The sequence below is a fragment of the Lampetra planeri genome, chromosome 17 (genome assembly GCF_965212315.1).
Source record: "Lampetra planeri chromosome 17, kcLamPlan1.2.h2, whole genome shotgun sequence".
NCBI lineage: Eukaryota > Metazoa > Chordata > Hyperoartia > Petromyzontiformes > Petromyzontidae > Lampetra > Lampetra planeri.
The window spans coordinates 6,914,423-6,927,131 of NC_136123.1; the positions used below are offsets into that span (position 1 = coordinate 6,914,423).

At 46.1% G+C, this 12,709-nt stretch overlaps 1 protein-coding gene across 1 annotated transcript in view; it reads left to right on the top strand.

The window, feature by feature from the left end:
- The window catches only part of LOC144723327 (docking protein 6-like), a 62,822-nt gene that overhangs the window by 28,006 nt on the left and 22,107 nt on the right, over positions 1–12,709 (top strand). Inside the window, exon 2 of the mRNA XM_078602029.1 lies at positions 11,688–11,795. Coding sequence (XP_078458155.1) covers positions 11,688–11,795 — 108 coding nt within the window. The remainder of the gene's footprint in view (positions 1–11,687; positions 11,796–12,709) is intronic.

Here is a 12,709-nt window from a genome sequence, read left to right on the forward strand (position 1 = left end):
TGTACTGACATTTAGCGAAATGGACAACACGATTTGTAGTCGTTATATCGTACAACACAATGGAGTATCACCGTATCAAAGCGACCCTACATGAAAGACTTGAGCATCACGTGTACCCACGTCAAGACGGGCACTCAAAGTAGTGACTCGCTGACCACTGCTATATCAGTCACAGGTGCTGGCCCTGAATTTCTTTCTCACGCCACCGCTAGTGGAAGGGCCTCCACTGGAGCAAACGCTGTAAAGGGTATTTGGTCTCCTCTTCCACATTCACCAGACATGTTGAAAGAAGTGGGTGTACGCACATTTCACCCTACCACACATGACCTGCCGATCAATACATTTTTGGTGTAGCCATTTATACTATTGGGTGGAGACGCTGGACGATGGAATCGAAACGACGACCTATGGGTTGCAAGCCCAGTGTGCCACCCATTACACCACAGGCTTATCGCCGTCTAGGCAGCTGCATGTGGACAAGTAGGCAGGTAATTACACAGACAGAAATGCGAGGGTTTCAAATTTCTTCAAACCGTGGCTTCAAAAGGTGGGACCTTAATTACAAACCCTTTGCAATTCTGCTGTGGTGGACGGATTGTAGACACTTGTGAATAATGCCACGGACATGTGCGTGCACAGGTTGAGCACACTTTGCTGTTGGACCAAACATTTTCCAGATCAAGGTCAAATACTATAGACGGCTGCTTATACATTGACGCTCACTTCCCGACATTGTCTTGGAAAAAAATAGCTCAATAATATAAAGCATCGGTAACTTTAAAAAAAATAAACTGAGACCGTTCATGAGAATTCAGAGTCGATATCCTAAACAATAGATCTTGCTCCTTCGTCCTCACTAATGCATCTCCACGGTAGGCCAAGTGACACAATAGTTTCGTCGTGCAAAGGTCAGGAGGTAAAGGCATCACAAAGATGCCGTGTGCCTTCTCTGCTAACAAATACTGTAGTCTATTACGTGCAATGCAGTCCTCCATGAATGTCTGAACCTTTGTCATTCACCGACTCAAGGCCTCTCCAAGCCCGTGTGGGTCTTGGGAGTTGTTTTGAGCATACTTTCATACTTTCACCGTGTTGCCCAGTGCAGGTTGGTGGACGGGGAGACACTGGACCGGTTCCGATATCGTTCTCCACCGCTCTCAGCCGTTGCTGGGATGTAAACTCAGGGTCGCCGCTCGGTACATAGCGGACTCCGTTAACCACTGCACCACAACTCACTTGAGTTCATTAATCGTTCCATGTATTCCGAGAGCGCTTAAATTAATACCCAACATATATGCATAATCAAATGTTACTTATTTCATAGTTTTACACATGGTAGTTTCACACGCATAAATATCCATAATTGCACAGTCATTTGCATAATGGATCCTTACCAAAGACTATTAATGAACATTGCCAATATAAATATTCAACAAAGCAGCGTAGTGTTAGGTGCTGACAAAGCCTGATAACAAGCCAAGGCTTAATCACGTTTTCGTCACGACGTGTCCCATGAAACTTGTGCTCGCCAACACGGTACGAATCAGACCGCCCTGCCCAGCTCATGATTATGTCAAGCACAAAGCCATCCTGAACGTTTGGGATAATTCAATTACACACCCAAACCAGCCTAAACGGGGCCAGTGCTTCAAAGTCACAATTGCAGTTCACGCATGGGCAATTTTACTTTGCTGCTTTCGCCCGCACACCCCCATATGAATTACAATAACTGCAAAGTTAACAGAATGATGATAATAACGGCTTTTTTTTTAATAGTGGGAGTGTGAAGGTTATTATATCGTGGAGCTCTGTGCCTTCTACCTGGATTCAAACTCTGTTCATAGTTAAATACTTGTAACAATGCTTCAAAGGAGTTGACCATTATGTTAACACATTCCTGCGGATGGAGCTGGTAGGAACGTTGGGTTGCTCGGTCAATGGGCAGGGTCAACGGCGGCGTGGTGTATTCCGCAAATATGGCCGACTGTGAGTGCGGGCACAAGCCGGCGTGAGTAGGTTAAACGTTGAGTTTTATAAGGGCACCACGGGGTGACCAGCCCCTCCCCACCCAGCCACACCCCTCCCACCCTCCCCACCCAGCCCCTCCCCACCCTCCCCACCCAGCCCCTCCCCACCCTCCCCACCCAGCCCCTCCCCACCCTCCCCTCTTCACCCAGCCTTACCCCTCCCTTTTTTGGATGCACGACGGACGGACGGACACAATAATCCCCTGTGGGCTGGTGTACCAGTACCAGCACTGGGTCTAGCTCGCAATGACGTCACGTGTAAATAACATTTCCATAAAATTTGGTTCTGCACTTAATTTGCCTAAATTCCAGCTCTGAGCTTTAAAATATCAGTTTGGCTGCCATACTGCATCCATTACTCTCAGTCACTCGAAATGATCTCAGAAGTAATTCCGTGGTTTGCACTTCCACAGACACTTCTCCAACACGAAGGTGGGTTGCCAATGCTCTGGGAGATATCCTCAAGGTTTATTTGGCTCATGACATAATGGCAATAGCATAACCGAGATAAAGTCGGGATTCTTATTATAAATGAAAACGATTGAATACATGACCACCTGCCATTCAATCCGCAAGCCACAAACAGTCACCCACCTTCTCGTTTTGTACACGGTGATTGTGAGGCTCCATACGAAGCAATGATTAGCCATGGACAGTTATTGTTTACGAAGCGTGCAGCGTGGTAAGGTGTCCGATAGAGTTTCTTTGATGCCGGCACGTTGATGGCAACGAAGTGCGATTTTTAACCACGGTCAGTTTTCAGGGCTGGCCATGCCATTCGCCCACAGCAAACACTACGGGCGAATGGACGTTTTGCGTTGGTTTTTATTTCCCCCACCTGCGATGACAGGTGGGAAACATCCGAGAGGATTTTGGAAGAAGATATTTCGCGTCGCACGAGCGCTTTACATTTCACCCGCTGCTGTAAACACACTCCATCATCAAAAGGGCACCGAGGCTGCGGGCACGTACGTGTGTGGCCAGGATCGCACTAATGCCACCCATGAGATGGCACACACCATAAAGCCTGGCCATAAACATCGACGTGCACCGCATCCAAAATCATATTATGCACAATTTGGCCGTTCGTATGTAGTCAAGAGGTAAAGGTGTGGCCCTGCAGTTTCTTACTCACGCCCCTGCCTGCAGAAGGGCGTCCACTAGATTGAGTTCTAGAGAAAGCCCAGAGGGCATTTGGCCTGCTCTTCCACGCTGGCCAGACGTGTCAGGAGCACCGGCAGTTTTTACCCCACCACACGCAACTTGCTATCGTGTACGATTCATGCTGCTGGGTGGTCAGCAGGCAGGCAGATTTAAACAACGTGCCCATTGTTTCAGCCACCTTGCCGGGAGGTCAAACCGGTGACCTCTCGCTTGTAAGTCCAGTCCGGTAACCATAACACCATGGGGGCATCCATTATTTATTTAAAGTGTATCCTCATACTTTTATGGGGGTGTTGTTCATTTGTATCACTGTTCAGTTTACAAATACTCTTTTAGCAATGTCACTTATTTCGTCAAATAATAGTAATAAACCATAATTATGACCTGCAGAATAATTGCAATGCTGCGATTTTCCAGCGACTAATTACATCGTCTCCTCAAATATGTTTCCTTACTTTGATGAATGCAGTGTGGATTGACTCCTAAAAAGAATTAGTCACGTAAGACTGATTGCTCTATAGCCATACCCAATTTTAACACCACATTACCCAGCGCACACTCCTGAACAAGTGAATCATTTTGACGTAATTTAAACGAGTCACGCACCGCTGCACTTCTAGCGAGAGTCTACTGCAAGTGCAAAATGCAGACACAAAAGCTCATTGCGAGAGAGAGAAAAAAACACGTGCACAGCGCATGCAAAATGTAATATAGTTCTCAGATCAATGGATACATCACCGCCATCACTCTGTGCGCCTTTCCATTTGGACGTTATGCACGCGACAAATGCAATTCTTTGCATAGCAACGAGCGCAAGTGGTCCTTTTCACACGACTGGTTATTCCGCGAGCTGATATGAAATGCAGCGTGGTATTGCAGAGCAGAAACCAACAAAATATTCATTGACGAAATATCCTTCCTGCAACATGCACTCGTCCGTAAACGCATTGCAAATATATCCACCTAATTTTGACCAAATAAAGTAGATTGTGGTGTTTGTGATTGAATTAATAAAATAACCAAAACGAATTCATTTGTTACCGCACTACCTGTTGTAGTTCCCAGAATTGTGGTCATTACATTTTCGCATTATAAATCGTTTTTTTTTATATAAACTAGTTTACCATGCCGTGTCTCCTCTTTCACAACCACTGTCATATCATGAATACTTCATGCAGGTTTGCCCATTGTACCCATAACAGTTGCCTCGGTGGGCCCACAATCCACACTGCAATTGAGATATTGCGGCCCGAGAGCTTTGCCTTCCACGGAAATATCCGATGCAAACACAAACAGCAGAGGACAGAGACTGCACACACACAAAATCAAGATGCACAGAGGTACACATGAATAACAAAAAAAATACAAACGCTCATGAAGATGGAGAACATTTTCATAGAGAACACAGCAACAGGGAGGTCGAGGAACAAAGCAGAAAGGCGGTGGCGAGACGGGTGTGTACATAGAAGTGGATTCAGCAAAACAAAGACAGTCACCATACCGATATCTGCACAGCCGAGTGTTTAGATTTAATGTGTGTGTACACGTGTCATTACGCGTTTGCCGTGTGTGCGGATCGACACCCTGGACAGCCTTGCAAATGAGATGTTCCACCTCAGGGGATTTTTCCAGTTGAGATATATTAATAAATAAAACATCTAATAAATCAAATGTTTCACTCGGGGTCACGATTGAAGAATCAATTACTTGTTTAACGTTGTGGTGAATTTAAGCGACTGCTCGTGGCTGTGTGTAGGTGCCCCATGAGCCCATTGCATGCAACATATAATGATATGAATTTAAAGCCAAGTCAATACACTGCAAGGTGGAGGTTATGGGGGCAGTTTGACCAAACCTCGCCAGACTGCTCAGTGTGGGTTGATGAAAGGGGAGGCCCCAGGACGAGCTCTGATCTCGCTGTTCACTGCTATTAGCCGTAGCTGGGATACAAACTCAGGATGCCGGGTTCACAGCGCAGGGCACTAACCCCACTGCACCACCGCTCCAATCGGTTCGACATTGTACGTTACACATGTAGGGAAGTTCCGACGGACGTACTCGTAGACGGAGGTAAGTTAAGGGCTTCCGCCAGGGTTTATTAAAGCTGTTACAATACTACACAGCAGGGTACACAACTCCCAGGGGCTAGGGGTCCTACTCTGAGTCCGGGTTCCTGCCGGCTAGCTCTGGTCTCTCTCTCTCTCTCGTGTCGGATCGTGGACTCTGCCGACTCCACCGAGCGGAGAGAGAAGCACCTCTACGGCTACCACCGGCTTCTCACCAGACTCACTATTCGATCCCTCTCTCTACCCCTGGTTCCCTCTTCACCCTGTTTACTTTCCCCGTTCCCACAGTGACCCCGCTTACGTCACGGGGTATCCCTTAAATACCCTAGGAGACGTGACGTCATCGCACTGAACGGCACACATGACGTCACGTCCCCATTTTACTCCTCTACACACATACAAAATCATAAACTGCTGTATCATTACGCGGGAAAGCCTCACGGCTCTTTTTCAGGAGCGTCCTGCCAAGTCTTTTTGCAGTAAGCGGCGACGTCGCCGCGTGCAATCCCAGTTGAGTTGAAACCCGAGTAGAATTAATGGCGAACCCAAATCCCGATCAATGCTCATCAGTGCAGATTCGGGGGTGGGGGTCAAGAGCTGGTGTTATCCGTGACCAGAAATTATAAATCCAGGTTGCTGGCTTCATAGCAGAGTGCGCTAACTTGCTAACTAACTACTATTTTACTAGGCAAGGCCCACTGAGCAATGTAGCTCTTTTTTAGAAGCGACTGGGCCACAAATGATAGCTGAATGAAGCGGCTTATCACGTGGAAATGTATCGCAGCCAAATACACTAAATGCACGTTTTTCATTTCGGAGGGGAAAACCGGAGGACCCAGAGAAAAATCCACGCGGCCACGGAGAGAACATGCAAACTCCAAATATACAGCAGGCATCAGGGGCGGGATTGAACCCATGACCTCCTGTATACCAGGCGAGGTAGTAAACATCTCGTCAAGGCGGCACCCAACTCCACTGTTCATGCCTCGTTGCATCTACCAGTTCTGTAAAGCACATGTTATTGCATTGTCTGGGAAATCATGAATCTAAAACACTGCGATTCATCAACTCACATCATGCATCCGACACACAATGGCACCGTGCCATTTGCAATAAATATACGTGTCGTGTACTATGCTGTATCACGTAACATTGTTTCTATAGAAAGGAAATATACAGTGCTTAGTAATTCCACTGCCGGACGAAGGCCGCCTCATGTCAGCCACGGTGAGTGTGGATTGGTGACGGGGTGAGGCCAGTCTGATTACAGATACCACCTCGGGACCGCAGTCAGCGGGGGCCAGGAATTAAACTTAGGTTTCCAGGTTCAGAGTGCAGAAACCATGACCGCTGCACCAGGTCTCATCACCGGGAATAAATTGGATGAATAAAGTAAAATTTGCCTCGGTCTGCCCTCACCGTGGGTTAAAATTGTCATGGGGAAGTTATCGGACGCTCCACCCTTGATGTCGCAAGTCAGTATTCTTGGGGACCCAGCGTGCGCTCATCTCGGTCATTGCGGTGATCGTGCAAAAGAATTGTCTCCACTGATCCCACGCCGATGCCCAAGGATGTCGGTCAACTGTGCAAGGGTAACAGAGCGGCCTTCCGAATCCGCGTCTCTCACGCAGCCTTGACGTTTGTTTCCCCCATTTCGCCAAATCTGCACGCCGCCCTGACCTGGGGTCACCTTCAAGAGTCGTCCTGCCACAAAGAGAGTCTTGCAGCCGCCCTTTTGACTGTTGAATATCGTGGGTGCATCGTTCCCACACGCATTCAATTTGTAGCCGCCCATTTCCGGCGATTCGGTTTTCTCTCGGTGTCGAAAATTCTACAGCAGCACAAGGTTTTGACATTCCAATTTTTCAGCATCCATCGCAGCCGAGCTGCCATAGATGAATCGTAAATAAGGAAATCTAGAATATGGCATTTTCTTCTATATTAAGCTCGGGACTTTCTGTGCCACACTCGTGTACATGTGGACTTAATTAGCTTATCACCACAGGGTGGGTGTGGGGGGGAGTGATTCTATATTGTACAGCAGAGATAGATTTTTTTTTGAAAAATGTGGCGATGTGAGAGAGAACAAAACGTTTCCTTTGAAGAGTTAAACAGAGAATTAAAGATAAAAAATGACCATAATAGTGTCATTAGTTTGCGCACAGCTGGAAGTACCTATAATAGCAGGCGTTGCATTATAATCCATCAAACGGTGCCAGGCAACACGCAGAGCTAACACCAAGCTCGGCGCTTTTCGACTTTTGCATACAAAAACTGTGGGAGCCAAAACGGTGAGCCGTCCGATTATTCATGAGCATGGGCAACACAGATTTTGGTGACAAGAGATGTGTGGGCGGCTGGCACTAACGGGACATTAAAATGTTGACACGAGTTAAATCTGCCTGTTGGTAAATGTCCAAGTGCAGTCCCAATGCTCAGTGATTAGCCGTACAATTCCAGTAATGGTGAGTGGACATGTATTCGGTAGAAGGCTGCGATTCCTCCACATCGGGGACCGATAATATACCTTGGTTGTGTTTATTTAGCCCAAATCACACAGCCGTTGTGTTTTTGAAGGGGTTTAAGTGCAAGATTGAGCGGGGACGTCTGCACCAGAGGACCGCGTGTCAACGCACTACTTAAGTGCAATGGTAAATCCATTAAAACAGTATTTTTAAAAACTCATCACGTGTATCTGTGGACCATTGTGACTCAAATAATACAGGTAGAACTCGATTTCATTTCCACACATAAATACAACTTTTATTCATACGGAGAATGAACGGTGCTTTGCTTTTATCTAATAAATATATGTATGGCACCAGCCTAGGAACATGAAACAATGGGGGGGGGGGGGGGTGTATGCAGTTGCTAAAAAATACATGGAAGGTTAAATGCATCGCTGCACTTTAACGGACCCACCACTAAAGAATAAGGCTTACTCCCTGAACCCATATAATCCTTGAACCCATATAAGTGACATTATGAAAGGTGAGATGGATTTATAGAGGTGAGATACCCTGTATCCTACATTACAAGAAGCGATGGACCATTCGACCTGAGTGGATAGAGCAAGTTTTAAATGGAAGAAACTTAACTTAAAATGTATCATTGTTGCCATTGTAATTTTTTATAATTGTATTTGTCCATCACTCCACTTATGACAATAACCAAAAGCCAGTATATTTTGATTTAAAGCTTTCGTGACTGCAGGGATTCATATTCTTGGTTCTTTCGGTAAAGTCATGTAGAAAGGAAATAATACAATATAAAAAAAAAATATTGCTGTGGATTTCACACCTGATGATGATTGCTTGTGTTGCAGTCGAAACGTCGTGATCATTTTTAATTTAAATATTTTTTTTATTTTATTATTTCCCTTCTACGTGACTTTACCGAAAGAACCAGGAACAGCCAGTGTATTGACCAGTTATACACAACAAATAAAAAAAGACGACTTGACCACCGCCTATCTCACTGTCATCTGCGAGTCACAAAGCAATAACACAAGTTTCCAACAGTTTGAAAAAAGGTGAAGGAAGAGAATGGGGCTTGCAAGTCATTCCTCGTCCATCATTTGCGACAAGCAGACAAATGCATACACAGCTGAACGTGCCGCTAGAAATACTTCTCATTTGGAGGTTGCACGCAACGGTATGTGATCTATTTACTGATATCCTATCCACATGCAATACCCGTGTTCTTGTAAGAAAACCAGACCGACGATTATATTTGGACTAAAGTGTATCGAGAGAGTGTTCATTTATTTCATAAGTGTATTCAGACTGAAGAAACGCATGTGGAGGATTTTTTTTATTTTAAAAAATGTGTTTATTTAATATACTCTTTGGTTCCTTCGGTAAAGTCACGTAGGTATAAAATAAAATAAATCACGACGTTTCGGGCGCAACACAAGCGTCCGTCATCAGGTAGGAAAGCATGGTCTGCTGCTGAGGCAGACTGTTTTAAAAGGTGACCTTGCTGCCTGCAGTCACGAAAGCTTCAAATCAAGATTTGTATTTAATATGTTTACGTTATCGTCTTCGTGGAGGGTCACCCTGTATAATGAGTGCAACGTGCATGGTTCGGTATAGCGCTCCGTTCGCTTCATCACCATCCACGTGTCACGTGTTGCCTACTGATGGAGCAAGACCGCTCCAAAGTTAGCACTGTGGCATTTCTCTTACACAAGGTAAATCATAATAAACACATTCCTGCGGAGGGAGCTGGTAGGAACGTTGGGTTGCTCGGTCAATGGCCAGGGTCAACGGCGGCGTGGTGTATTCCGCAAATATGCCCGACAGTGAGGGCGGGCACAAGCCGGCGTGAGTAGGTTAAACGTTGAGTTTTATAAGGGCACCACGTGGTGACCAGCCCCTAAATACCCAGCCCTACCCCTCCCACCCCCCACCCAGCCCCTCCCCACTCAGCCCCACCCTCCCCACCCAGCCCATCCCCACCCTTCCCTCCCCACCCAGCCCCTCTCTCACCACCCAGCCCCTCCCCACCCTTCCCTCCCCACGCAGCCCCTCCCTCACCACCCAGCCCCTCCCCACCCTTCCCTCCCCACCCACCCAGCCCTTCCCTCCCCACCCAGCCCCTCCCTGCACGACGGACGGACACAATAATCCCCTGTGGGCTGGTGTAACCAGGAGGTTCCTACCAGTATTATTTACTTTATTTTCTAATAATAAAAAATAAAACATAATAAAATAATCATGTTGTATTTTTTATTATTTTATTATTTCCCTTCTACGTGACTTTACCGAAAGAACCAAGGAGATGAATCCCTGCAGTCACGAAAACTTTAAATCGAAAAATTATTTACTTTGTCAATCTCCTGCTGGATGAAAGCCTGCCCCGCACCTTTTGGCCACGGAGGGCTGCTTGACCAAACCTCACCAATCGTTCGCCACTGGATGGGAATTTGCCTCGGATCACCAGATCCATAGCACAAGCCGCAAGCCACGGGCCGCCACTGGTGCACACACCCCGAGACAAAGGCCACAGCACCTTCTACTTTGTGGGAAATCAATGTGTACGGGAACATCCACATGGCGTCTATTATTATTGTTGTTGTTTGTTTGTTTGGACGTGCCATTTAGTAAGCACAGTTACCGTGCATTACTGGGGCTAGTGAGGGGAATGAGGTAGTTTGTGATTTCATGCATGGGTGCAGCGTGTACGGGAGCAGGGCAGTTGGCAATTTGCACAATAAACATTTCTGAAATGCCCCCCTGCTGTTCACAAAAACGGTGATGTCTCCGTGCGATGGAAATTAAATCGAGCAATTTCATTTCACACGCACACACAAGGACTACTGGGACATCCCGTATGTATCATGTACAGTGTGTGTGTGTGTGTATATATACTGGATATTACTCTATCTTAGGATAGTGGGTATACAAAACCCGGTCCCTCTGTGTTATATACAATTTAAAATAAATGCCAAGCTTTTATGTACCAATAGTGCATTTTTATGGACAAATTTACTACATTTCACACGCAGGCGTGTTAACACTTTTCTTTAACTTTCATTCGGGCACGATTGCGTGTGTTTGCATATGTATCGAACTTCTTTCACACCGCATGTAGCCAACCGTGCTAAATCGGGAGGTGTGACAGGCGTGCACGTCTTGTTTCATACGGACACGCTCCATCCTCTTGAATACAACACAAGCTGCTGCTGCTGCTGCTACTGTCGCTTCTTATTCGTCAACAAAATCCCCCCCCCCCCCCCAAAAAACATCGCTCGGCGGGGTGGTGGCAGAGGTCGCAAACGGGTTTTGATTCCTTACCCGTACCCGGCCGCACCAGGGTCGCAAATGGGTACCCGTACCCGGCCGTACCCGTACCCTACCCGTACCCGGCCGGGTACGGGTAGGGTACGGGTATCGGGTACCTGATTGCGACCTCTGGGATGAAGCCATGTTGCAGGCGCGGGTGGGTTGATTCTAGGAACTTGAATTGTGAGAAGAGACAAGACGTTGGGAAATGAGTGACAAACGGTGACTCACCAGTGACTCACGGCCTACCCGTACCCGGCCGCACCAGGGTCGCAAATGGGTACCCGGACCCGGCCGGGTACGGGTAGCCAGGTATCGGGTAGGGTACGGGTATCGGGTACCCGGTTGCGACCTCTGGGTTCAAGTTCATTTATTAGGTATAGCCCTGTGAGCCATTCGGCTCTTGAATCGGGTGCAACCGCAACAAACAAAAAACAAAAACATGAACAAAAAACATCTTAAAGTGAATATGGGACTAAGTGCAAACAGAAAATCCAAGAAAAGACAGTAAAATATTGCAGAAAAAACACCGTACACCAACGCTGGGTGGTGGGACGGAGAGGGGTTCCTCCCTTCTGCAGCTCCGTCGGTCTCTGCCGTCTCGCGCTCACGCCGCGCCTCGCCGTGACCCCCTGACGACGCAGATCTACAGGCGCTGCTGGATGGTCTTCAGAAAAGCATCGAGCAAGGGCCCCCGCCGCATCGAGAAGTTCTGCGACGAACGGTCGGCGTACTTCAGCAATTACCACAAGGTGACCCCCCCCCCACACCCCCACCACCACACACACACACAGAGACAACTTGTCTCGCGTGTTCCGTGAGAAAATCCGTTCTTTCGGTAAAGTCACGTAGAAGGGAAGTAATAAAATAATTAAAATAAAACATAATAAAATAATAATACAATATTTTATTGTTTAACTGTGCTGTCGCATTACCATTAACATCTAAATGTGGTTTAATAATAGCATATTAAATAATGAATAGAGCCGTAAAAGATTATTCAATTGCTGGCTTCTTTGGCACTAAAATAAAGTGGCTTTAATTAAAGCTTTCGTGACTGCAGAGATTCATCTTCTTGGTTCTTTCGGTAAAGTCACGTAGAAGGGAAGTAATAAAATAATAAAAATAAAACATAATAAGATAATAATACAATATTTTATTATGTTTTATTTTTATTATTTTATTACTTCCCTTCTACGTGACTTTACCGAAAGAACCAAGAAGATGAATCCCTGCAGTCACGAAAGCTTTACATCAAAATTTAATCCGTTCCGTGTTTTACATAGGCGCCGTTTTCTGTCCGCTTCACCAATATGCGCATCTTCGTAGCCCCCAAAAAATATTGCGTGTGCCTTGAGCTTTTAAAAAAAAATGTGTGCCTGGAGGACAGACTCTTAATTAAAGCCACTTTATTTTAGTGCCAAAGAAGCCAGCAATTGAATAATCTTTTACGGCTCTATTCATTATTTAATATGCTATTATTAAACCACATTTATATGTTAATGGTAATGCGACAGCACAGTTTAACAACGAGACGTATTTTAAACAAGAGACAATACGCAATCTTACCATTATAGCCATTGTTAAACTGCGACTCATGGCATGTAATTTCCACATTTGTGAAAGCAAGTTCATCTTTATTATTTGACCCCATTCTTGCATGTAT